General features: G+C 48.9%; 1 protein-coding gene across 3 annotated transcripts in view; it reads left to right on the top strand.

The window, feature by feature from the left end:
- CCND3 (cyclin D3) overlaps positions 1 to 27241 on the top strand; it is a 47674-nt gene that overhangs the window by 6350 nt on the left and 14083 nt on the right. Inside the window, exon 1 of one of the 3 annotated variants that reach the window (XM_054181078.1) lies at positions 25342 to 25644. The exons of the other annotated variants lie outside the window; for them this stretch is intronic. Coding sequence (XP_054037053.1) covers positions 25447 to 25644 — 198 coding nt within the window. The 5' untranslated portion in view covers positions 25342 to 25446. Of the gene's footprint in view, positions 1 to 25341; positions 25645 to 27241 lie in introns of those variants that run through there. 3 annotated transcript variants of the gene reach the window in all.

Raw genomic sequence — 27241 nt, 5'->3', positions numbered from 1 at the left:
CCTTTACTGCTTAAAGCGGATCTGGGGTGATTGATGTTTGCTAGGCCTTTTATTTCAACACTATTCAGCTGATGTAAAAATTGTTCCTTCCCATTCCACCAGCTCATAGCTATGTTTCTGAGTCAGTGCCATGTCTAATCCACCAAGCATGTAAACCCACACCTCCAGGCTGTCCAGAGTTTCCGCTGCCAAGAACTATTGCAGATCTCTGGTCAGCTTGTCCTGCCTCACCACTGACTCAGTGGAAGTTCTTCTCCATTCTGTCCCTCTGTTTGCCTGACGCTTCAGGGTCCAAAGGGGTTGACGAGGTGGGTAAAGTCTGCTTTTGTGCAACCAATTAGATGTGAACTTTATTTTCTGAGGAACAGCAGATGTTAGTTTGCTGAGAGGACAGGCAGAGGAACACTGCCAGGTTTAGAGGATGCTCTCCAGTGCAGATTCTTACAGACAATGCAAGTGGTCCTTGCCTTCCCTTCTGCACTGGAGAGGATGATGAGTTCTCTGCCCAATCTTATCTGCAAGCTGTCATTCTGACTTCCCATCCTTGCTTTGGGCAAACTGTTTGCAGCTGCTTTGGACATGCCAGATGCTGGATGTAACAGCCACTGATGCAGTCCGTTGGTATCAGGGATGCTGTAAATCAAAATATCCCCAGCGGTGTCAGGGAGAGCCAATGGCATATTCAACAGAGAGCCAGTACTTGTCTGGCTGAGCCTCTCTTCTGCCTTGTCAAGGGATAATGATGATCTGGATACTGGGGACCCTTAAAACCAGCTAGAGGGACTCTGGGAGAAGAGGCACATTGCCCAGGCCTTGTCCCTAGTATGGATTGATCAGTCAGAGCCATATGTCTGACCCTAAAGTCTCTCAAATCATGTTGTTCATCCCTGACCAAGAAGTGGCAAATGCAACGTGTAATTGCAGCAAAACTAGAATTATCCCCGTTTGCTGACCCCTGTATCCACATTTGGCGTATTTTGCCTTAGGCTGTAAACCCATTCCCCACCTCAAGTATCTGCCTGACTTTTAAATGTCGTCTTCAGACCTTCAGGCTGTCAGAAGAACTACTGCCTAGCAAGGTGGGCACTGTCTGTCTTGTAAAGCAGATGTCAGCATTAAAGCTAGGCCAGGACAATGTCTGTCTCCTGCACGTTTTTTGCACACTTCCCGCCTGTGGCTAACAGCTTGCCAGCTGAAGCCATCTCTGCTCCAAGCCAGAGCTGTTTCGCATGCCTTTGATATTTTGCAAAGGGTAAGGTGTTGCTGCTGGCCCCAAAGGGTGACAGCCTTACCCCCGAGCATGAGCACCAGCCGCTCTCAACTCAGAAGAGGCCACTTACCGCATTTGGGTTTCTTACTGCTGTCTTTGACAAATATCACTATCGTTTCAGGAAACCACACGGTGGGTGTTGTCTTTTCAGGGTAGGGGTGGGGAAGGAATCCTGCTCCTCCATGCACAGGCCCAGGGATAGTGCTGGGGTGGTGGGATACCTCTGCTCTTCAGGACGGGCTTTGGGTAGCTCCTCTATCAGAGCAGGATGAAGCTGCCCACACTTTCCCTGGCAGGGGACATCCAGGGCCAGCATGAGTAATTCCCGCAGATCATGGGCTGCGCCGTGAGTGGGCTGACCTGGCTCTGCTTCAGAGTAGAAGAACACGAAAGTTTGGAAAATTCTACTGAGCTGTGGTTGTGTGATGTTGCCTATCCCAGCTGGGCTTGAGGTACTTTTTTTGAGCTCTTCCTATTTCCGAAGGATGAGGAAGCTGTTTAGATGGATTCTGAAGAACCCACATGCCTCAGCTGGGACTCATGCATGGACGTGGCTTGCTAAAATTCTCCCAGGTCGGACTGAGGGTTTTACTATCTTTTGGAGATGCTTCCCACGGTGATGGGGTGATATGGTGGAGTCTCTTTTTGTCTGCTACTGGATTAGAACATCAGGCTTAGAGGGCCTGGTTCTGGCTCTGCTCTTGGCTTTTGTATATATCAAGACACTTCCCTTTTCGTGCTTGTTTTTTTTCCCCATCTTTAAAATGCAGGGAGGGGGGAATAGCTTAAGAACCATCAGTGAATTGACTGGAAGAGTTGCCAAGTTAGGCAGCTGCTTACTGTTACAAGAGTGTGTGACAATAGTGAGGTTGAGAGGAGTTGCTGTCACCTTTACTTGTCCATTGAATCTGTCATTTTAAGAATAATGGCATTTCTTAGCAAAGGACTTTGAGGAAATGCCTATAATTGTAAATTCGAGCTCAGTCTGATGAAAGTCACTTTTTTCATCCCAGTGGGATCCTGGAAATACAGAAGCAGTAGCAATGGATGAAATGTAGGAACTTCTGTGAATTTATTGGACCTTCTCAACAGGTTCAAGCTGAGTTTAGAGCTTGTGTTTGGACTGATTCTTGTTTGATCAAATCCAGCTCTCCGTCCCCGTTTTCAGATGAAATGAAAATTGTCACTATCAGGGCAAGAAGCTGATAAAAGTTTCTTCCTGAGAACAAAGCCTGAAGTGTATTCATCTGTGTTCGCAAAAGGATCTTAAGGGATAAGGAAGGCTTCTTGGGAAGAAATCCTGAAATAGGCAGTGGGGAGGGCAAGGAGAGGGAGGTTTGTTAAATCACTTGAATAGCATTGCTTTTCTTTCAAGGACTCCTTCCCCCCACCCCCAAAAAAAGAAAGAAAAAAAGCAGCTGTTTGGTTATTTCATTATAGCCTTTCTTGATTTTTAGGAGCTGCATTGCTTAGTGTCTCTAAAAATCATACACCCTTCAAAAAGTGCCTTTGCTAGCACAGAGGCATATTCAAACCAGAATTAGATGCTTAAGTATCTTTGGGCAAATGGGTGGAGAGTCCCAGCCAGCCATGTCTGTACACCGTCCTTTGGCTGTGGAAGAATCCCATTGCCCAGGTGAGAGGTACGGCCAGGTTTTCTTCATACTACTTGCTCCATGACAAGCCTTGGGTGTTGAAAAAACTTTCTACCCTCTCCAGCCTGTTCTCCCCTTCTTAAGAGGAAAGAGAAGCTCCAGATCTTGTCTGGAATAAGCCTGAGGTGGGAAAACTTCTGTGTTCTCCCAACAGCTCTTTCCACAGGTACCTGAACCAAAAGCTGTTAGTCTGTGGAAGTTTTGAATTGATCAGACCTAATGGAAACCTGAAACTGAACCCCACCAGACATCCACAGTCCTCCGGACTCATGGTATAATGTCACTCCTCAGGCCCTTCATATTAGCCGGGCAGAGCAGTTTGTTTCTCCGGGGGTTTCAGAAGCAGCAGTGAGACAGACACACAAGGGGTGAGGCAGAGATAGTGGGTGGCAGCAGCTGTTCAGGATGTGTTGCTGATTCTGTGGCATCTCCCACCCTTTTTGGAAATCGAGAGTTTGGAGCAAGACAGAAAGAAAGAAGAAACAGCCACCGATAAAGCTTCACATAGATGACAGCCCTATCCTCAACGGGCTGTGACCCGCGGCCTGTCTCTGGGGATCCACACCAGCTGGGAGGCAACGATAGCCTTTGCTGCTTGTTCTGTCTGTTCACCTCCCCACTCTGGGCATGGGGACGGATATCATCTCCCTTCCTTCCTCCTCCCGCATGTCTCCGTCTCTTCCTCTCGAAGTCTGAAGTTTTCTCCATAACCTCTGTTAACTTGCCCTGGCAGAGTTTCTGGTTTGGCTCTGCTCGCTGACCCTCTGTTGTGTAATTCCCTAGGGACTTGTAGCCTTGGTCCCCTTAAGGGTCCCACCTAGCGATGGTGGGCTGGGAAATCCCAGAGTATTCTCTGTGCTGGAAATGCAATTTTGAAGAGGCAAAAAAATAGAGTGAAGAAAATGTTTGTGGCTAGACACTGTTGACCCTGGACCATGCTCCATGAACAAAGTTTGCCTCAGAGCATGACTGTGTGTCACTTGGGTTTGTCTGTGAGGACCTTCATCAAGCTAAGAGGATGCTGGTGTCACCCCAAGAGCTGATCGTCCCAGGTGTGGTGGCAATAGCCACTTACTGAAGCACAACAGAGAGAGTATTTGCTGGAGCTCAGGGTGACATGCTTGTGTGGCAGAGAAGTCACTTGGGCTGGGAGCAAGGGAAGCTGCTCCAAGGGCAGATGCAGAACAAGTTTTCTGTGGCTGTGAAACTATCTAGTTTGACTGGAGGAAAGGAGATCTCATACTGTGGGCAGCAAGGCTTATATTGGTCCATGGAGTTGCGGAAGAGCAGGGCTGTGCTGGGGAAGGCCCCTTGGGCAAGGAGGACTAAGATCTGCATTGGCTTCACAGGGAGGGTTGTAGGGGGAGCATGTGGAGTCTGGTAAAGCATGTGTTTCTTCAGCCTCACCAACAGCAGGGTGTATTTTTGGGTAAATATTTAAGACTGGGTCTCTGAAGGTCTGATAAACTGAGTTCCCACGGCCCAAGCAAAGATCCTGTGGCTTCAGGGTATACGGAGGGCTACAAGCCATGTTTCACGTGCAGACAACTGTCACCGCATGTAATTTTGTTTCTTTTCTTCTTTTTTTTTGTCTTCTTTTTTTTTTTCTATAACAAATGAAGGGGGTCCCTGCATCTGGCTGTGGCGGTTAAACAGGTTCGATTTAATCACAGACTGATATAAGACTCAGAGAGAAAGGAGGGGAAAGGGGTGAGAAACACAGAGCACCTGCTTACCCCCAGCCAGCGTGCCCCGTTCTGGGTCAGGCTGCGCATGCGGGAGGGCCAGGAAATCCACAGCCGGTAGTCGGGGTGCAGGGGGAAGCGTGTTGCCCAGATCCTGCCTGGGTGGAAAGTCAGATGGTTGGGACCTTTTGCAAAAGTTTTCTGCAACACACATCTGGGTAGAGTGGAAGCACGACAGGGACATTGCAGGGCTGGCAGGGAGGGCATTGCACGGCAGGACGCTTCTGAAGGGGCATTTGCAGCAGCGCGATGCGTGTGTTGAGAGATGAGACAAATCCGATGCCTCGTCTGCCTCCCAGAAAATGGGAAATCTCAGGTTGCTCCCTAACTGTGCGTTAAGGATTGCCTGCTTAAGCAGCAGGAGTGGCGCGTGTGTGGAGAATAGCCAGCTGGGCTGGTGGTCCTCGTGTTTCTGGCTGTTGCAGTCCTCTTTGCTCTACCCCCAGTGTCAGGGCGAGCACCATCTTTCTAGGCCAGGGCAGCAAAGGGAATGGGCAAAAAGAAGCTGAAAACTGCTCTCTTCTAGTGGCATTTCCCATACCTAGTGGGAAGGATGCTAAAATTGTGACTTCCCAAATGGAAGCCCCCAGGCCAAATCTTTTTCATACAGTCTACAAAGAGCCATGGCAGTGTTGATCCTCTGAGCAAACATGAGGTGTCAGTTCTCTGGGATGTCCTGTGTGTTAAGTGGTATCTTGAGTATGGATCAGTGAGTTCCCCTGCTGAACTGCACCTCCCTAGACTGGTAGGGTACAGATATATATGTCACTGTGGATCTGTTCCCAGGTGCAGAAGTGATTCTCAGTTAGGCTGGCAAGCAGAAATGTCCCAGCTGGGTGGAAAATACACAAGGCCCAAAAAAGAGGCGAGACTTGGCTCTTCTGTGAGGGCTTCTTCGGAATTACGATTTTGGGGCTGGAACCCAGAACTGGGAAAGGCCATGCAATCACCAACGCGCTGGTCTTCCCACGAGGAGCCAAGTGTTTTGCTGAGCGGGAGATGGGTTTTGCCATCCAACCTAGCACTAGGTTTCTTTTTCCTCCCTCTGCTCATCTTTTTGCAGCACGTTAACTGAGACAGCAGTTTTTCCGAACCCCCTTTTCCTCCCTCCCCTCCACCCCCAACCTGGTTATCGATGAAAGCAGATTTGACATGTGATAGGTCCCAAGATAAAAGCAACGTTACAAGAGAATGTAAGCAAGAGCTCAGGGGGGAGAAAAAAAGCCCCCAAAGAGTCGAACAAGGCACGATCAGGATATCTGGTGTCAGCCCCAGCCATTCCTTGGCCCCAGGTACAGCTGGGACGAGGCCTCCCTTCTGGAAAGGGTTAATGCCAGGACTGCTGCTAGACTTTGGAGCCCTTTTGACAGTGGTTTTGAAATCTGATTTTCTTTTTGCAACCAAGTGAGGTTTTTATCAACTTCCTATTTGAGAGCAGAAGTCGCAGCCGGTGCAGGAAGGCTGGTGCAGGAGTGCTGGCTGGTGTCCTTGTGCCCTTGCGTTTTAGTGCGCTGGCAACGCAAGAACCACGGCTTGGGCAAATGAGATGTTAAGGGTAGGAAATAGCCCCAGAGTTCAGTGAAATAAAGGGTCCAGTTTTAGTCTTTGCATGATACCACAGGCCAGCCATACTGCATGCAGCCTGCTCCTGGTTGCTCGCCGCAGTGTCACTGGCCTCCTCTCGCCTGTGTGCAGAGTTCAGCTGTCCATGGCTAGTGGCCTGTGTCAAACTCCTTGTGCAAAACAGCAAAATAACTGTTTGTGCCTCTGCCTGTAATGCCCAGGTGCCGAGACCTGCACTGGTGTCTGAACTCCAAACCAGGTGAGGCCCAAATCAGTTCTGTTGGGGGCTTGTAGAGTAACACCACCTATACCGCCATCATGAGAGGTGAGGAGCAGCACATCCCTGTGCAGATGGCTCCATCCTGCTCTTGTACTTACAGCCACAACAGCGTTGTCTCCGGGAGGCTTTTTGGCAGCACAAGGCAGGCAGAATGGAGCAGGTCCCCTGCTTCATGCAGGTGTACGTGAATCCGCTTGTTCTAACCCAGGATTTGTTTGCACAATTTGTGTTATTCCTTTACACATGTGGCTGGGGCTTGGTCTTGCATGGGCTTTTCACTTGAAATCGGTCTGTCCTAAACTCAAGTATTCAGGGACTTGTGCTCTTCAGGACAGCTCGGGTTTCTCTATCATGTTTTATAGGGGAGCTGGGCCTGGGCAAGCACAGATGGACTCGAGGCTTATGGAAAGTACCTTTCAAACCAGCCCTGTTTAGATTTCTAGCCTAAGCCAGAAAAATAAATAAATAAAGATGGGAGGTCTGGCCTTTTTATTTGTCTGATGTATTTAATTTCATTGACAATCAGAGCCCGGGCCAGCCTCTCTATTGGAAATACCCCAGCAAGTCTCAGATTTTGCAGAGATTTCCCCAAATTCTTCATATGGTGAGATGACACTTCTCATCTTTACCCAGAAGCTATGTCAGCATTTTTCTCTTATCTTGCACAGGAGAGAGCCTGTGGTGGCTCTCTAGCCCTGGCCTGGCAGGGTACAGGTATATAGGTCACTTGCCCTGTGTCGCAGGGAAGGATGCAATCCCAATATTGCTTGTGATGCCCCAAATCACAAACACCATCAGAGCAAGGAGAGAGTTCAGCAGAGGGGAGCCCAGCTCTGCCCAGCATCATGGTGGTGCCGATACGCAAACACCTGATGGAGCATGAGAGCAGCAGTGACAGCACCAGAACTGGAAAAATCTGCCCTGCTTGTAGCTGTGGCGGGGTGTGCAGGGAAACTACTGCTGAGATACTCTGTGTAATGTTCATGCTACAGTCTCTCTTCAAAGGTCTTGTGCCACACTTTTTTTCTGCCTCACTTGCAGTTGTTTTTCAACTCTGATGCAACTGTTAAAACTCTTTCAAACTGTCAGCTTGCAAAGCCGAAGGGTTAAACACAGGACGCAGAGTGGGCCTGTATACAGCAGACCTCTTTGGTGGCTGAGGACCGCCAGCATAATCTCTGCTCTCACAATGCTATTTCAGCTCCAAAGCAGTGGTTTACAGGTTTTGCTCAAAGCATCATCCACATGTGCAACCAGATGCGTCTTCCTTAGGCACTTAGCTGTGCCTGCAAGGGTTTAGCTGAGCCAGATCTGCAGGTGCAAGAAGTGACAAGAGATGGGGAGTGGAAACTGGTCTGTCTTTAGGGCACCATTGTAGTTTTCAGCTGTGCATCCAACCATCAATCTCTGCAGGTGAGCAGAGATCGTTGCTGAGCATCTATTTTCTCCTTCTTAACTTTTACTGTGCAGGAAGTAAATAAACACTTATGCATACTTTTAACATATTTGTCAGGTAATGGTGGTAAAAATAAGTTTGCATAATGTGGGGCTGAATGGGCTGAGATCTGCTTCATGTTGCACATGGGAGCCCATTGAAATCAATGGGGTCTCAGGGGTATAACTGATGGCAAACATCAGCCCTTCTTTAAGCCTTTTGTGTCTCGCTGTCTCAGCTGCTGGCACACGGGAATGGTAGCCTGCAGCCCTGCCATCATTACTCATAGGCTAACCTTCCTGCTCGTGGGTGTGCGGGGGCTGACCGCTCTCATGTGCGCATCAGGGCAGGAATTATCTGGGATTTTGATGGTTATAACTGCAAAAGACAGAAGTCTGGTTTTTGTCTTGCAGCATCTCCTAACCCCAGCTAGTAGGAGAGCTCTGTCATGTTCAGAAGTACAAATGCACAGTCTCTGGTTTACAGTTTATTACTAATTAGGATCAACTGTAATCCTGTATGCCCAAAAAAGAAAGATCTTCTGTTTCCATGGACATCAAATTGGTATACAGAGCTGAGTAAGTCTACTGACCCAAGTAGGAATTTCCAGGGCTCGTTGTTAGTTTCTGGTGTCTCTGGTTGATGCGTTCACAGTAATAGCTGACACTTAGATGAATGTGTCTCCCCACTCTTTTAGATAGATCATAATCTCTGTCCTGAAACAATTCATGCAGACGCTTGGCATCACTTCATAACAACCCAGTGGCAGGAGACAGTGATACAGAGGAGAGCACGGCAGTAGGAGAAGGAAGCTGCCCTGGCAGGAGACTGAGGAGTCTCTACAAAAAAAAAAAAAGCTTTTCCCTGTGGAGACAAAAACATGCAAATATTACTATTGGAGGTTATTGAAAATCACTTGCTGTAATAGCCCCAGACCCCAGCAGCATGGCTCTCCAAAGCACTGCGCATCCCGACAATAGGGCAGGATGGATTTACTCAGGGAGTGTAGGGGGCCGAAGCAACAGGTATTGTGTCATTTTAAAGACAAAAGATTGGGGGCAGAGACTTGTCACGCATGTTTTTGTGCTTGAATGAGCTCTCTTGAGCCCTATCCCAGCCTTTGGCTTTGGCACCAGCCTTTTTCCTGGGAGCAGAAAGGGACTGGATATTGCAGTGTTTCTGTAGGTTGTGGTATTGCAGTTGTATACAGTGGTGGGTGCTCTCTGCAGGTAAGGTGTTTTCCGTCAGTGTTTCCACTGATTTCCTGATTTCTTCTTCTGCATTGTGCATTAGGTTGGATAACCAAGATTTTTAACCTGGTCAGCACATTACTAAGCAAAACCATAGCGTCTGCATTTCCTGTTAATCTGGTACCTTTATTTCTTCAATAAATTTAGCACAGCAGACGGGAGAAGCAGCGTGTTCAGCTCACTTTTCTGAGAAAATTGTAGCAAGGGCAGAAAGGGGTGGTTGTCTAACAGCTCCCAGCCATACCATACAAGAGATTTTTGGATAGGAAGTGAAGAGCTACTTTTCCCATGGGAACTACGGGGGGAGGCAAACTGAACTGAATGGAGGCCTCATAAATCAAAGACATACGCCTTTGACGTTCTGCACTATAGCTTTGGGCGGCTGGTATTTTTATGCCCAGTCAAGAATTTTAAAAAAAAAAAAAGCCACAAAATGCACGAATTATAAAATATGCTGAGTTCTGTGAATGTCTCCTTCCATCAGCCCTGAAGTACTACAGAAGGGGAGACTGAGGCACGGTGCATGGAGTCCAACTTCCTGAGGGTCATGTAGAACCTCAGCCCTATGGCGGTGAACAAAAACCGATAGAGCTGTTCTCAGACGTTTGTTCTCACCTCCACTCTTAGTGAGAGGGGAAGGGCTCAGGCAGTACGACTGGCAGGGACATCTATGTTTTGTTACAGTTAAGCTAAACATGCATCCCATGTGTCTTCTTCATGCAGAGGCAGCAGCAGTATTTGCACTGCCTGCTTGAGAAATCTACATCATCAAAGCACTTTGCAGGTATTAACTAATTCATCATTGTTAAACTGCAGCAATGGGATTTTCCAAAGCTGTCATTACTGACCTAAGCTGGGAGCAAAACTCACAGCAGCTGTGGTGGAAACAAAGTTAAGCACACTTTAAAATACATAGGCCTAGGGAGATGTGATTCAGTACGTATGACCTTACTTCTCCATCCACCTTCATCAAAATACCTTCTAACTTATCACGGATTAAAAGCAGGAGGTTATTTTCACCCAGTTCAGCAATCAGTTCACAGACCCCTCCAGTGCTGTCTCCCTGATAACTGCCCTTTCCCAGCTCCCATCAGCAATGGATACTTCTCTGTGCCTTAGCCTAGATGGTAGTTCAGCGTCCCATCCCTTTTACCCATCACCAACCTCAGCTTGGGGTGTGGAGGTAAGTCTGAGGCTTTGTGCTACCTCTCAGCACCAGCTGAATCTCACCCTCTTTAAATGCTCCTTTTGTTCATAGACTTTCCTGCCAGCCTGGAGTTTGCAGCAGTTGAAGTGAACTAGTGCGATGCATCTCTACCTCTTACAGGCCATGAGTGGATTCTCTTGTGTCTGTGTATATCTTCCTATGCAAGCTGATTGCCTACTTGGCCTGCTAGTTTGATTGTACAGCTACTGCTGAAGTGCAACCAGCTCTTTCCCCCGCCTTTCTGCTCTTAACCCTCTCTGTGTGGAGGGATATGAGCCTGCCAATACCTTAGGGCGACCTCTCCCTTTCGCTTAGGCGTTAAAAGATGGTGTCAGGGGCTTACTGAAGCACTATCAGTCACCGTGCTCATGCAGTTGTTTGTTTGACTTTCTCTTTTTGAGGGTAGCTAGGTTCTCAGAAACCCAGGCAGGGAGCTGCAGGCAGGGAGACGGGAGCACAAAAGGACCTTTTGCTTATCTCTGACCTTTCTGGCCTGGACACATGTTGCAGGGTGGCCTCCAGGACCCAGATAATGCAAAAGCTGGGATGCACGATTAGGCATTGAGGCATTGAGCTGCCATCTGCAAAGATCTGGTAAAGACCTGTGAGGTGGCAGCAAAGAGAGAAAAAATAAATAAGGGAAGCCTCCTCCGCAAAGCTTGATGAAAAACTGGGGTGGAGGGATGTGTGTGACATGGTGGGGCAGTGCCCCTGTCCGGGGAGCAGGAGAGGCTTTGTCAAAGGGTCAAGGGAAGGTTTGTGGCCTTGGCAAGTTCCTTGCTGGTGGAGGGTGTAAGGAGGTGGACGCTGGAGAAATTGGGCCCCCAACCAATGCCCTGCTCTGCGAAACCCACTCTGCGGGCAGTGGTGAGCAGCCCACCCCTCTGCTCCCTGTACCTGTACTGCAGATGGCTGAAACTCCCCAGTGCAAATATCTGGAAGAAAATGTTGGGTTTTCTTTGTGTTTGGAATTATATTAGGATGAGAGAAAGGGTAACCCCATGTCCCTGGCTGTAGCCACCCCTTTGGGCACAGCCTGAGAATCATGGCCAGGACGAAGCAAGGCTTGCACTTGAGTTTTGTCCTCCCACGTCCCAGGTCATGCCACGGTGTGCAAGAGCTTTCCAGACACTATTACTGTAAGCAGCAGGGTCAGGCACAGCTGGTTTCCAGCAAAACTGAAGCTCTTCTGTGTGTTATCTGGTGTCTGTGAAAGACTGAATCTATTCCTTAGTGGAAGTGTGATTTGGGTCTCTTCTCCTGAGCTGCCTGCTTGCACAAGACTTGTGGGAGTGCAACAACGTTGGTACCTTTACCTGATCAAGCCAGTCAGACTTGGTTGAAATTGGCCAAAGGATTAAGAATTTATGGGAAAGGGAGGACAGACACACGCAGCAGGATTGCATATGGCTTGTTTCTTTAGAAAACAAGGCTAGAAGCGCTGAAAGGTCTTGGGTTCATCCTGATGCAGAACAGGAAGATTTTTGTGGGATGGGAAAAATGTTTCCTGCCCAGCTCCAGCCATGTCGCAGCGTAGGGAGACCCATTGCGGTAAGCCTGGGCTGCAGCGATGGGGCCTGGACAGACAGAGGGGACCACAGGGTGTGTTTATGTCCAGCAGCCTCAGTAAAAATTCCCCTTTATGGTATCACAGCCAAATCCTGCTTCTTCCACTCCACAAAGGACAGGCAGTACAGCATGACCTTGAGGTAAACAAGAAGAAAGATATTAACTGGGCAGAATATAACATATATATGTTTATTTTCAGGTAGAAAAATCAAACACTTTCCCATCCTCTCTGGAGAAAAACATCCTCTAAAGTTTCTTGTTTTGCTGAGGCTTCTCTTTTCTCTCGAGCCGTTTCCAGCCGCCGCGGTGGCGGGCGGAGGGACGGATCCCCGTGCAGATGCTGGCAGCCCCACCCTGCCAGCTGAGGAGCTGCACTTTCAGTAGCCATGTACCAGGGTGACGTGGGGTCAGCCAGGGTGTAGCCTGTGATAGTTATCTTTAAGGGGCCTTGAGAATATTTATTTTTTTTCCCCAGATTGTTTCCCCCCACCCCCCTTCTATGATTAGGCTCTAGTGACCCAGCTCTGATTTCCTTTTTTAATTAATTGCAATAGTCTCAGTTTCTGTGTTTCATGTAGTAATGAGCATTTCCTTTATTACGGCTATTGCTTATGCAGCGTCTCTATGTGCTCCCCAGAATGGCTGCCTGCCCTGGTAACAACTGGGCCTCAGAAGATGTGGTCTAGTCCGTGCTTCATCGATGTAAATAGCTGCTGAGCTGTGGGAGGTTTATTTGCCAGCATAGTTAAAACAGTAGATGCTCTTATACAAATATGGTCATACCTTACATGAATATGGTTTATTTTACATATATACTAATTTAAAGACAGTTAAATGGTTTCACCACCACAATATCCTTTTGCGTGGTGAAAAGAGTAAAGCTTTTATATGGATGGAGCAAATGGAGAAACCCACCTGATTCTGAGACAAAGCTGACCTAAATCTCTCCCAGCACAGCTTTCCTGTCTGCACTTGCCCATTCGGTAACGCAGCTTTGCAGCCAGCCAGGTCTTGTCCCGCATCTGGCAGAAGTTAACCCAGTCAGAACAGGGCAGCCAGCACAAAGAGCAGCCTCCGTGCAAGGAAGGGAGGAGGACTGGCATCGGGCACGGCGGCGAGCAGGACAGCCCCTTTGGCAGCAGCCTGGACTTCCATGGTTTCACCCAGGAAACCAGATCCCAGATTGTCCTTTCTCTCCCTGTGCAGTTGGTTTCTCATGCAGCTCCTTTGTCCGCCTTATCTAGGGAGGTTGGCACCTCCTCAGCCTCCTCTTGTGTGCTTCAGGGCCCAAAAGGCCCAGATCTTAGCGGGGGGGGGTGTGCTTTTATACCCATTTTAAGGCAAATAAGAGCTTCCGAGTCCTGAAGCTTGTACCACTTCAAGCAGGCAGGCCGCTTCACAGTATGTTCTGGGAGTTGTCGCTACAAAAACTAGCACTCGACTATTAAAGTCTCCAGATCCTGACTGAAGCTGATGAATTTACACCAAGTTAATTACTAGGTCCCTTTCCAAGGGTCTGATCCAGTCGTTCCATTGCAGGATGTCATTTTCAGGGAGAATTAAATCCTTTGCTTACATGTTTGTAGAGTTAAAGACATAATCTTGTAGCATCTTTCACCTGGGAATTTTCTACCATTTTGAAGGCCTTTAACACCATTAATAAACAAACATCATTAATGATTAATTGCATAAATATGAATGGAGTGGGCTTAGTGCCAGCTAAGTGTAGTATAAATGCATTTGCCGGAGTTCCATTTGCACATGTGTGCTCTGGAATATCTGGCAGCAGTTCTACTGAATTCAATGGAGACTTATGTACTTCCATTATCTCAGCTGGCTGGAGGGAAACTGAGGCATGTAACAGCTAAGCGGTCTGCCCAGGCTACCAAGCAAGGCAGAAAAGAGCTAGGAAATTAATCCCCAAGCCCTGGCACTTCCTGGCTCTTTCCAATAAGTGCTTTTTCTTTTCACTGTGAACATCTATTACTTTTTTTTTTATTGGGTATTATTTGGGTGAAGGGAATAATGCTCCTCATTCTTTCTGGGAAACTTAAGATGCTAAAAAATAGAAATTGCTGTGCTGATGAAACCTAAGGCTCATTTAACAGTCTCTTCTCTATCTGAAAGGCCAGTATTAGCTGACTCAGAGGAAGGCAGAAGAACCTTGCACAAGTAGACTAGGGATAATTTGCAAGAACCGTTATTGGTGTTGACTCTGAAGCATGTGGTTTAGCATCTCCTCTCATGCATTTTAGAACACAAGATAGCCTTGATATCTAGAGAATATCCAAGCTCTTTCTGGCTTGTAATCTTGCTTAGGAATCACAGAAGTTGGCATTGTAGGCTCAAAAGGAAGTGGCAGGAGCCAGGACTGGTTGTTAGCTGTCAAACCCCAAAAGGTCATGCTTAGGTTGGTGCACTGAGAAGAACGAGGTAGGAGTGCTGTTGCAAATGGAAAACATTTCCCTGCACTGCACTGTTGTCTCTAGGAAACCTTTCAAGCACTCCCAGGCCCAGCAGTTTGCTAAGAAGACCCAGATCTCATTCCTTTCACTATGGTTGCCAGCAGAAAGGGTATTTTTTTTTTTTTTCAAGTAGAATCTGCTCCTGGCTCCACTGAAGCTGGTCACAGCTTTTGTTTAAAAATTAAGCCCTTCCGTATTCAGCTGTGCTTTATGCAGTAATACATCGCCTGATCCTTGCCTGGGTATGAGGGAGCTCCGGCGAACCCTGCACGCATGGGAGGGGACTGGCTGATTCCCCCGAGTGACCAAACAGCTGAACCAGGCAGCCAAGTGGTAACTGCAAATGTGCGTACAACTCTTCTGCCCTGGAGCGTGACCACAGGAAAGGGGCTCTGTCCGAAATAGCAAGCGATGCCCTTCAGCAGCTCCAACGGATTTCATGGGGGGACCTTAGGCCTCGGAAGGGTGGTGGTGGCAGGGGCTGGGGGCGACTCCCAGGGTCTCCTTATTGCTTGTGTGTTTGCTGGGCACAGCCAGTGGGAAGGAAACATTCTTCCCAAGTGGGCACTGAAGGAGGATCTTGCCTTCTCCTCTCATGCCTCAGGGTGCAACCCCAGCATCTCCCAACAGGCTGTTCCCTACATCAGGCAGGGAGGAAAATCCTCTTTCAGTAGCTGTTTCCTCAGAGGGACTCACAGGACTGGGGGTAACTCCAGTTTCCTTGGCTTAGGCCCTTGAATTACAGGGCATACAAGAGATTTAAGTAGCAGTGAGGTCTAACTGTCACGTCCCATCACCTCCAGCTTGTTTACATCCCTCTAGGGCTTCCTGTTCTTTCCTCTTCTGTAGCTATTAAGAGTTTCTTCTTTTCTGGCAAGGAAAAGGCAAGATTCCAGCTGACCTGGAGTCTTTTGGTAACTCTCAGAGGCAGCTGCAAACTGACTGTACTCCCCAGCCTCGATGAGGTCAAGAACTCATCAGTCAACCTTTCCCAGGAATTAGCTGCTGTGCTGTGTGCTTTGACTCTCTCCTCAGTTTTCAGCCCACTTATGAAAAAGCTGGCTCAGCCACTCCCCGTGTCTTTACACTCATGTTTTGCACTACAAGGTCTGTCAGCTGCCAAACAGGGCAAGACATTGGTGCTCATATAGCGCAGGCTGTAGGTGAGAGGTCAGGTCCTCTAGAAGATGATGGCCAAGTCGCTTCAGAGCACACTGGGCTTGGCACGCGTTCCCAGGTGGCTGCTTTAAGGAGAGCAGTATCTTGCAGCTTCTGTTCAGACACCCAGATCCATGCATTAGATCCATGACCACAGGATTATACCTTTAAATCAAACAGATCTCGCCTCTGTGAAATCTTCATCATAGGCATGCAAGGGGAGGGGGCAGAGTTCTAAAAAAGCTCAGCTTTTGCTGAGAATAATCCAGACCCTTCTTCTTCCACCACGGCCTTGAGAACAAAAAGATTTGCTGGCTGCTGAGTGCCTTTGAAAATTCAGTCCTTGATCTAGCTTTTATTTTTCTCTCCTTGTCCTCCCTTTTCTTTCTCTTTCTGGCTCTCTAAGCATGCATGCGTCTTCCCAGTTTCTGTCTCTGCCTGGGCTGAGAAGTCAAAATCTCATGCCAATTTGACATTTGCCTTTTCTGAATGCAAGAAGCCCCTGGAGCTCAGGTGGGAGGAGAAACAAGTCAGTACTTTCCATCATGTGCACCGCTCAGAGCTCAGCCTGGGAAATGAAAGTTCCTTGGCTGAATCTGACCAGCCATCTCCTCCTTTCACCTTGCCAGCTGAGCCTCACACATTTGTCACAGGATGAGCAGAGCAATGCGGTTCATCTTCCTCGCTTTCCCTAGTTCTCTGCATGCTTCTTCCACTTGCTGTTTGCAGCTCTCCACCCTGTATAGGTGGAGTTCTCCCTGCTTGCCCTGGCGTGCTGGGTGGTAGAGATTCTTCTCCCTAGGGTCACACTAACAAGTTCAGCTTGGCCAGGGGACCAGGCTGGTCCAAAACACAGAAGGAAAAGACAAAGGAGAGACTCCAGAGATCTCCGTTCCAAAGTCACGCTTGCGGAACAAAGGCAGGGGTATTCCAGGTCAAGGAACAGCAAAGCTAACACCGCTGCACCCACCGGGCCGTGATGACCTGTGTGTCCTTGTCCCCACGTTCCTTGTGTGTTCATCTGTCACATGCTCCTGACTCCCTCATAGGCTTTCAGCAGGCAAGGACCATGGCTTCCCAGAGAGGTCACATCCCCTGGCACTGCTCGATAATCCCTGCCATGCTCCCGTGACCACCATCTATCTGGCTGTGTAACACCTTTCAGGTCCAAAACAGCATCTCTAGTTCCAGCATCTCCAGCTGCTTCTAAAGCCGATGGGCCAGCATCCTTCAGCTTCTTGCAATGGGCTTTGGCTCAACTATATTAGGAAGGAGGGGATGTTTTTATGGTAATGACAGTTCCTAGTAGGCCTGGCAAGCCCTGCGCTCCTTTCTGCACAGCTTGGGTCAGGCAGTTAATCAGCGGCTCCGAAGGTGGGGCTGTTCAGCAGTTCTGCACTTATCATTGCCCTGAGCCTGGACGGGGACTGGCAAGGTGGCCGCGTAGCAGGGAGTCTCCCCCAGGAAAGAGGTGAAGAAAAGCCAACGACAGTTGCAAGATCTCCTTGTTTGCTGGGCGATGGAAAATCACCCAGGGAGAAGTAACTGCTCAGCGTCTTTACAGCCCTGCATCGCAGAGCCGTGGAAAGTATGTGCAAGTGAGTGCCATACGGATCAGTGCCTGCGGGAGAGAGCTGTGTCACCAACACCAAGCACACCAGAGCATGCCTGAGCGGGATGTGGGGCTGATGTTGGGCATGCGACATCTTCAATTGCTGTGGGGCTGAGGCAGACAGAGCACCATGCTGGGACTCGGAATTTGCAGGCTCCTTGTCTGGGCCTGGCACTCATCTGCTGGGGAGTGATGAGCGAGTCATCTCAGTGCCCCGTGCCCCAGTTTCCTCATCGGTAAGTGGGGATGCTCCTGCATTCCTTTGCAGGTCTACTAAGCACTGCCATCGCCTCATCTTTTCTCCTTCCCCAGCTGCTGATGTTGTTGTGCGGTTTCAAAATACTGGTAGCAACAGAGGGTTCTTCACTGTGGACCAGACACCATGGAATTCATCCCTGTGGCAGTAGCCACCCAGAGCATATACAGCTGGATTTCAGGTCCTCCATCCCTCAAATCGGTCTGGCCCAGCCCCTAAGACCTGCAGCAGGCTGTTCACTGTCCAGATGACAAAACACTTGTTTTGGGGACATGGTCTACCAAGCTCACCTTATAAATAATGCTAAAGAGCTACAAAAATAATCTCAGAAGCACTCATGCCTGATCGCAGGAACCTCTTTGTTTGTCAGTTTGCAGTAGGAAGGAAGTTCATATTTTAATTGCTATGGACAATATCCTGGTAGGAGACTGACTCTGGTGTTGCACTGCAGTAGATTTGATTCCCTTCTGCTCAGGCTTTTGTAGTCAGGTGTGAAGGACAGTATTTCTGCTCACACGTACAGAGCAGGAGCATAAAGTATGGACTTACTTTCAGTGGCAGGTCTAGTTGGAGTGGCTGAAGCCTGGCGCTCTAGTAGGAATAGTTGAATGGGATACAATACCATTTTTTCTAACTTAGTCATATAAACCACTACTAACTTCAGTTTCTGATGTCTCAGGAGACATCTTCACTGCTGTGATGCGAGGAGAGGGAAGGATGGACAAGCAGGAGCAGCAACTCCGATGCTGTAAGGCTCAGAGCAAATGCAAAGCAGTAGGTTAGTGTTGGAAGAAATGGTTAACATATCAGGCAACTGCTGGAATCACTCCACCAAAGATCTGCCTAAATACAGTGGGAATACTGCTTGCCCAGTGATGGGTATGCATTCACAGAGCGTATCTCATTAGCATGTTGTTAATGTCAGTAATTATTGATGACATGAATGCAGAAGCACACGTAGATAATATAGAGCTACCAGAACAGCTGGGAGAAATGCATCCGTATATTATTACGGATATTAGCATCTCAGTGAATTTGATCTCTATACATCTGTTGGGATATACAGAGGTACCTGGCTGTGACAATCACAAGAAATACAGTGACACTTGTGCCTTCAGGGAAAGGTGTTCTGGGAACTTACTTAGAGGAGACTTGTCTTCAGTGCTGCAGGTTATCTGAACAATAGCTGTGCTGCTGTGTGGATCGTATTTTATTTCCATTTATTAACACAGGGGTGTGACATTCCTCTTTGCCTGTACTTAATCACTGTGGTTTGTAGGTCCTTAAAATTTTCTTTCTTTGGCTTTGCAGTTTGAACTGGAGGGATGAGCGTACTGCTTCACTGCTGAGGTGGGGGAGGACACGCGCTATGCATGCGTTGGCTTAAGGTGGTAAAGCCAGGCTGGCAGCAAAGACGGTGGGCTTTGGGGTGGTCCCTGGGGTGTCAGAGTGGAGGGTCTGTCACACACAGACACAGCCGCTGTGCTGGAGAGACAGCGGCTCAACTCGGCGCCCGCTGGCTGCGTAGGCATACTCTGGCTGATGTGGGGTTGGTACAAGATGTTTCCTTTCAGTTACACCAAGGGTGAACTGAGTGCAGCCAACAAGCTCATGGTAAAGGCTTCTCGCCTGCAAGGTCTGCCTCTAGTTCAAAGCCCATGTAGAGTATACTCAGCCTGTGCTGGAAGGTAACAGCAAGCCAGGTGCACCACAAGTGGGGGAAGTCAGTGGGGTATCAATCATCTTCTTTCTACCCCCAAAAACACGCACATGCACACAGTGTAGTCCTCCCTCCCTACAAGGAAGAAAATCTACCACCAATTTGACTGATCTGATGAGACTCTTGCCTGCCCATCGCTGGCACCCTAGAGCTCAGTCCTACAGTATTTCCACTGCAATGCCGGCAGCAGGGTATGCACCCTCTCCGAGACCCACCCTCCATCCTGTCCTGACATGATCCCTTCCGGCCCTGTAAAGGGAACAATCCTCCTAGTCCAGGCTTAGGCAGAGACCTCCATCCCCATTTACAGCCTGGCCAAGCCATGATTAAAATCCAGCCATCCCACCTGCCAGTCCAATGCTTAGTCTATCCCACCCCATTTCCTCAGGAGCGCTGGCTGGCTCCAGCCCTACTGCCATGATTCTGCTGCCTGCTTTACTTTGTGGGGTCCCGGGAAACGTGCCTGGGTGCTACAGTGCAGTGAACGGCTGGGACGCAGGCTTGAGGTGCTGCAAACAGCTTCATCCCGTAGCAGACCCAACTTCTTGCAGCGAAAGAAGTATTTTCTCGCAGCTTTCAAGTATTTTCCCTTCTGTTCCAGCTGGGTCAGTCTCTCCTTCCTTGTCACTTCACCAGGGAGGACTCATACTTTCTCCAGTACAGCCACGGCAAATTCCCTTTCTGCCTGCACTGCCGAGAAGCCTTGAGCTGGCTCTGACTCGCTGACTGGCAGTTTGTGTTGGCAAACGGGCGCTAGGCACCGGGCTTGCCACATCAAATGAAAAATATCATGCAACCAAAAATTCTTAGAAAAACCCAAACGCATCTAATCTACCGAATAGGTTGCGCAAGATGTAGGCAACAAGATCAATTCAGGGCAGGGCAGGAAAGGGCTGGAAGGATGGAGAAGGGAAGGGTGTTGTAAAAAAAGATGTAAAATTTTGGGGCAGTGTTTTTTAACAATTTGCATAATTGGCGACCACAGATAATCCCCTGAAATGAACTAAATATATCATAACTGGGGGCTTTCCAACCCCAGTTTCTTTCTGAAATTGATTGGTTTCAGCTTTGCATTTTTTCTATGGTCTGTCTTTCTATCTTTACCAGCTGAATTTGGCTGGTTTCTAAAATGCCTGATTTGGGAACAAAACTGAACATTCACCTGGGGATGGCTCACTATGGTATGAGCTTGAGTCAATGAAAATGTGACTTAATTTTAGATTTCATTAGGAAAAGGGAACCAAGGCAGAAAACAGCTGCTAAAATGACAGGTGGAGACAAACTTGTTCTGATGCTTTTCATAAGAGTCAGGTGAAACTACATTTAAATCTCTGCTGGCCTAAATTGTTAGCTGGGGCAGACTGGGCTGGCTCCACTGGACTCAAATCTGGCCTGGCTACTCCGAAATGGAGACATTCCAAAGCTATACCCGCTTTGGAATTTTTCTCCTAAATGATTTGCCAAAAGACGCAGTGAATTGCTTGCTAAATGCGTGTTTACAAACGTGTCTCTTTTCATCCATTTATTCTGCTTTCCAATCACTTCTTTGTTCTGCTAGGAAGACACCTAAGCGAAAGGCTTCCCTTCGTCCCCCTGTTTCTCTCCCTTAAAAATCCTGGTTAAGGAACTCATTGTTAAATTGATGCATATCCCAGGAACAGGCATACAAAAGTGCTGGATGTAGCGTAAACTCAAATAGTATCAACAGTCACACTTTTATTTTTGTTTAAATAGACAATTAGTCCAAACTGTACCAAAAGCTGCTCTAATAAGGGGATTTAAATCAATGAAAAAGCTCTATTTTGTCCTTTGAAGCAGCAAACTTTCTTCTGCAGGTTTCTCATGTACGTCATTACTGGATATATCTAAGCATTGCTGAGATTCAGTATTCAGATGACATCACACCAAACTAATTAGTTGTACTCAACAGTCTGACCAAGTCAGAGGAAAGGGAATGCAGTGGTTGCCAGTAATGGGAAAGATATTAGGAAACACATCCCCTGGGTCAAATGTTAAGCTTGTACTCGACCAAACTTCCCTTCAATTCAGTGAAAGCATTTTTTTAAAGTTAAGAATGAATAAGATATGAGAAAGGAGAGAGAGCCAGCTACGGGGGGAGACGGCAGTCTTGTGTTTAAGCATGGGACCGAGACCAGGAAATCCTCAGCTCTCTGCCCACTGGACCAGCTGAATGAGCGGAGAAGATGCCTCAGCTCCCTGTGCCTGCGGGCTCCGATTCATGTGCACTAGAGCAAACATCTGCCATGGGCCGGCTGACGTGCTGCCTCCCTGCAGCGATCTGCCCTGCTGCTGCCGTCTCAGCAGATGAAGCTGTGCCCTCCTCGGCTGCTGCACCCCCCGGCCTGACCTGCCGGTTACTGGTCCACCTTTGTCAGCAGTTTAAGTGCGTATGATGGACCGTAACCTGTGCCATCTCCTTCTAAAGCAGCAGGGACTTCTGGCAAACACAGACTGTGGCACCAAACTGCCGCGGCATGTTTTGCTAGCCCTCGCGTGCCACAGCCCTTGCTCTTTCCTGCTGGGAATGCTTGCAATATCTCTCTGCTTTAGGGAAAACTGGATGTGAAATACAACAGATTAAGTTGTTTGAAGTGTTTTGAAATCCTCAAACCAGAAAGTGTGAAATGCTGTCCTCGCTCTTTCTCACACATGCACAAAATGGTACCCGTTTTTCATTTTATTTTGGGGATTTCCTACAGCAAATTATATAGTTATTTGCTCATTGGATTTGGTTGTCAAGTCCTTCATGTATGTTAAGCAGTTTCATTTTGATGTCACTGATGACACCGTAGTTGCAGTATGACCAAGGAAGAGGATGGCTTAGCTCTTGGTAGATCAAAATTGGACAGAAAGTAGATATAAAATGTAAGACATAGAAACCAGTGTAGAAAAGGTGCTGATCACATTTGTTGACAGCCTTCAGGGCCAGGCCCACGGCTGATGCAAAGTGACGTGGATGAAAACTTTCTGCAGAGAAGAGCGTAAGGACGTGCCCCTACTGAATGGCCATCTCGATAAATGGCAATAGCCTCGATCAAAGCCCCTGCGTGACACCAGCTGCCCATTGGAATCAGACCTGCGTCTGCGTTGCCCCTTTAAAACCTCCAGCTGCTGGTCACTCTTTTTAATTTCTCATCAACATACCAAAAAAATGAGTCCCTTTTATGATTCAGCAAAGAATAACATTGCTGGTTCGGGATCCTGGAAGTCTGGAGGCCATCAGGTTTTTTAATTTTTACTGTGAAGGAATTTCCTTTTTTAATATTGCTGTGCTCTCTCTTGCCAAAGCCAGGAAGCTGACTATCTATGGACAGCAGTGACCAAAATTTGGTTTTCCTGGAATTTTCTCTTTTCCCTCCGCACACCCACACAATAGGCTTTTTAGGACGCCTGAAGCCTGTAATTTGCCTTTCTAGCCTGATAATGTGGCTTGCAGAGGCATCAGTTTTGCCAAGTCATCATCTGGAAGGAACACTTTCTTATGCAATGGGCTTCATTTTTCCCCTCCGTGTCCGATGGCCCAGGGTTGCCACCGAGCCCAGCTCCAGCTGAATGGGCTGTGTCAGAACCGCCGTGCAGACACTGGGAAACAGGAGAAAGACCATGAAAGGGCCTGAAACTTTCAATTTCAAAAGGCACAGCCCAGAAACCAGAAGGACCAAGAACCCAGTGCTGTGGTTTCCCTTTGCCTGACTAAAGAAAATAGCTGCTGTCTATTTTTACTAAAAATGTGGGACATGGGGCCCTTCTCTTCCCCTGCACAAATGGGGGATGCTGCTCACAATGAACGAGTGGGGGAGCGGAGCGGGGGGGGGGTCATCCCGGATTAAAACCAGCTGACTGGTCCACAGAAATCTCTCCCATAGATTCTTCAAATATTTCTTGCCCACACCACTGGAAGATTTATTTGTAAGGTGAAAGTAAGTTAGTTGGGAAAGGGTTTTGGGAATCTCATCTCACCTACAAAACTTCCTCTTTTTCATTTTAAGGCAGGGATGGGATTGATCTAATTCTCTTCCGCCCTTTCTTTTCTCCAGTTCCGCGTCGCCGTGCTGTATGGTGTTCTCAGGGCATTCAGCACAACAAATCAACGCCGATGGCATCATTAAAAATTTGCAATGTATCGTATACCTTGCAGAAAATGAAAGCCATCTGTACAAGTGTAGGAATGGGATTCCAGCGTGTGAAATGTGTGTTATGTGTGCGACCTTTGTGTTCACTGTCATGAGTAGTATTTTGAACCTCTAAACCTCTGATCAAAAAAGATGTTTTTCATTTTCAACACACAGAAAAAATCCTGAGCTGGGAGAACAAAGGCTTCAGTCTTGTTTTACTTATGCTTATTAACTTCGTATGTTTGTTCTTCATTAAAAGACTCTTTAGATGACTGAAAATACAAAAAAAAAGTACTAAATGTGTCAAAATGGCACACATAGAAGTGACTTGTGTGGAGGGAGTAGCTACTGTGGCAAGTCACTCCACTCCTTTGGTTCTTTGTTCTTTGGCCTAAAAATACATACAAGTGTGTATACTGAGGAACACTCCAGCAGAATTGGTCAGAGGTGTTCCTGCTGAATCCTCTTTGTACGATACCACATCCATAAAGTCCTCAATTTTTATGAGTTCCATTGCTCTGATCCCTTCTGAACAGGAGCAGCTTTCTCCCCGGGGTTGCAGGTATGGATTATTGCTGTGAGTTGAATTTGGGCTTGTCTCCGTCCGATTCCCTGTATCGTGCTCTCAGCCCAGCAATGCCGTGCTATAAAATGGAACATACAGCCCTGTGCAATGAAGTGTTACAGGAGTGCGGACTGCCGAGGTGCTTCATTTCAGAGGGCAGAGCAGTCAGAATTGGCAGGGAATGATGCAACGTAGCAGAGCGAGAGATGTTGGTGGTCTGGAATGTATTTCCCACCTCTCACATTGGTGATTATAATCATTTGGTTCCAACCACTGCCGCAAATGCCACATTGCGGCACCACCCCAGTGGCGAAGAGGCTTATACAGGCAGGTCAGCCCATTCAGGCACGATGCCTTCGCAAACTATGTTGGGAACTTTCATTAAAAGTGGACCTCCTGAGCTAATTCTCTCACCTTGGTAAGGAGCTTTTAATCTGTAACCTTGAAGGCAACCCATTCTCCCTTCCCATTAGAGAATCTGTTGTACATTTTAGACAGTTTTCTGACCCTTCCCACTGGCACTAGCAAAGTCGAGTCATTGCAGTTTCTGTAGCCAGTGACAAACATCAGAGTGCAACGTGGCCAGAATTACAGCCCGTTGTCTTCAACTTCCCATTACAGAAAGCAATTACTGCGGGGTCAACTAGAAGCAGACACAGGTACCAGAGCAAATCCTGTGCTGTGGAAGTTGCAGTGCAAACTTATTCGAAAGACTTTAAAATTCCTGGAGTAAGTAGCCATTCAGTGTGCAATTTGCAAAGGTATTTCCAAACAATTGTCAATTATTCTGAAGAACCAGCCAAGCCTGACAAACCCTTATCTCAGCCGACACCGAGGTTGCTATCTCCCACCCAGCTGCGCCAGTAATAACATGAGGGTAACTTTTGGAAGACAGCTGGCTCTGTACGGACCAGCTCCAAGTATGTACACAGCTGATTATTTTCATAGCCTTGAAGGACTTCGTTCAGACACACACATATTTAAAAAAAAAAAGGTATAGGACTAAATACTGAAAAAAATTCTCTTAGAAATTGGTAAGGACTGGGTTGACAGAAGCCTCCCTGCAACCTCCGGGTCTGCCCCTCTGCAGCCCGGCTGGCCTGCAGGGAGCTGGGCATCGGGGAGCGGCCCCTGGAGAGGACGGGGGTGCCGGGGGAAGCGTGGAATGGCCGGTGCTGCAGCGGGAGGCCGGGGCGAGCCCCGAGGGGCCGGTCCCATTCCCCCCCCCCCCCCAACATGGCAGCAGCGCCCCGCGGCCGCCCCACGTGCTGCCAGCCCGCCGGCGCGCCTCTGGCCCCGCCCCCGGGGGCGTGGTCAGATCCCGGTTTCGGCGCGTCGCAGCCGCTCGGCCCGCGGATTGGCGGGGAGGCGGCGGTGGCCACGCCCCCCCCCTCCCGGCGCGCCTGGGCCGGCCGGGCTCGGCGGGTCGCCCCGCGGTGGGCGGCGGCTCCGCCCCCCCGGGAGCGCGGCCAGTTCCCGGCGTCCCGCGGCGGCTGCAGCCGAGCCGGCGGGGTGGCTGCCTGCCCTGCCCGCTCTGCCGTGCCTTCTCTGCCCGCTCTCATGGAGCTGCTGTGCGTGGAAGCCGTTCCCCGCGTTCCCCGCGCCGGGCGCGACCCGCAGCTCCTGGGGGACCGGCGGGTGCTGCAGAACCTGCTGAGCCAGGAGGAGCGCTACAGCCCCCGCGTCTCCTACTTCCACTGCGTGCAGCGGGAGATCAAGCCCTACATGCGGAAGATGCTGGCCTTCTGGATGCTGGAGGTACGGGACGCCCTACTGCCTCCTCTCCCGCCGCAGCTCCGGCTCCCTGCCCGGCCACCGGTGCTTTTCCATGCCTCCCGTCCGCGCTTGCAAGCGTGCGCATTCCTGCTCCGGCGGGAGAGAGCTGGCGGCGGGGGGAAGCACGGGGCAGGAGCACCCGACCCCTGTTCGCTGGGGAGGGCTGCAAAGCAGGGGTGCAAGGAACAATGTTGGGGATAGGAGAGCCCTGAAGTCCCAGAGCTTGGTATGCGCCGGAGGTCAGGTCTCCGGTATGGGGGGGATTATGCCGGCGGGGAGGCACATGGAGGGTCGGGAGGCGGGTGAGGAAGGCAGTCTGCAGCGGGGCAGTAATCTGTGAGAGCGCTGGCTATGCTGGAAGGTGTGGTTGCCCATTGCGGGAGAAGCAGCCACCCCCCGACACCCCGAACCCACTCACCCTACCATGGTGGTGTGCAGGCATGCTGCCATGGGACCCCCTGTTCGCCTCCTGCTCCCCAAAACTTTTGGGCAGAGAACTCAGCTGTGCACCCGGCAGGCTAGAGACTTGCGTTTTCTGAATGGGGCTGAAAATGCCCTGTTAAAGCGGGGAAAATAACATCACTACTGTTTAGTTCCCTAAATTAAAAATGAATGCGGCTCTCTGCGGGATACAGTTCAGTGGGGGAAATCTCTTGGGCCTCTTCATGAGATGGTCAGAGTGAACAGTCTCAATAGAGAAAGAAAGAACAGATTCTGCAAAGGACAAATGACTTGGGATCGAGCCTGCCTGCTTTCCACCCTGGCTGCTGTTGCAAGAAACTGCCTGCTTCTGTCAAAAGAAATAATGAACATCTTGCTTTTTAAAGGGTTCCCCCCCCCGCTATTATTGTTCTGTTTCTGCAGTTCCCTTTCTGTGAAGGGTAGTTAGATAAATGCTGCTTCGGAGCCTGTTCCTGTGCAGCCCTAAAGGCAGTCAAAAAGGGGATGACACTTGGCAGCTGTCATGACTGTGCGTGTCAGTGTCCCCGGCGCTGTGGCAGTCTGTGCAGGGGGAGGCAGTCGCTGCTGGAAGGAGAATGGTGGTGTTTGCTGCTGTATGAGGAGAAACCTCAATATTTTTATGGTTGCATTGAAAGAAGGAAGTTAAATATGACCAGCGTTTTGATAGTGGTTAAGAGATAAGAGCAGATGACTAAAATTCAGCGGTCCTGGATTCTGTTCATGGCTGTGGTACAAGTGTGGCTGAGGGAGGACTTTAGGACTCAACCATTGATTTGGGCTCTGCCATTGATTCTTCTCCTGTCTTTGGACCACTTAAGGTGGAATTGCTACAAGTGGATCCTGCCCTATTAGGTCTCTAGCTGGAGATACGCTGGAATTGCTCATTTTTTGCAGAGGCCCACAGTCCCCACAGAGCAGAAAATGGGAGCTTTGCTGCAGAGCTAGCTGGAGACATCCCCAACAGGGGACGTTAAAAAAGGAGACAAAATAACACAATTTTGGTCGTAACTTATTTGTGGACTCTTTGTGTCTACATATGAGTTCTGCAGTGTTCCACAGGAAGGTGAAGGTCCTAAGGCATTGGTCAAACTTGTTGCTGGTGTAATCACACTCAAGT

Source organism: Rissa tridactyla, chromosome 21 (assembly GCF_028500815.1).
Source record: "Rissa tridactyla isolate bRisTri1 chromosome 21, bRisTri1.patW.cur.20221130, whole genome shotgun sequence".
Classification (NCBI taxonomy): Eukaryota; Metazoa; Chordata; class Aves; order Charadriiformes; family Laridae; genus Rissa; species Rissa tridactyla.
Note: the sequence above shows the minus strand (reverse complement) of the source record. Positions and strands in the feature narration are given on the sequence as shown.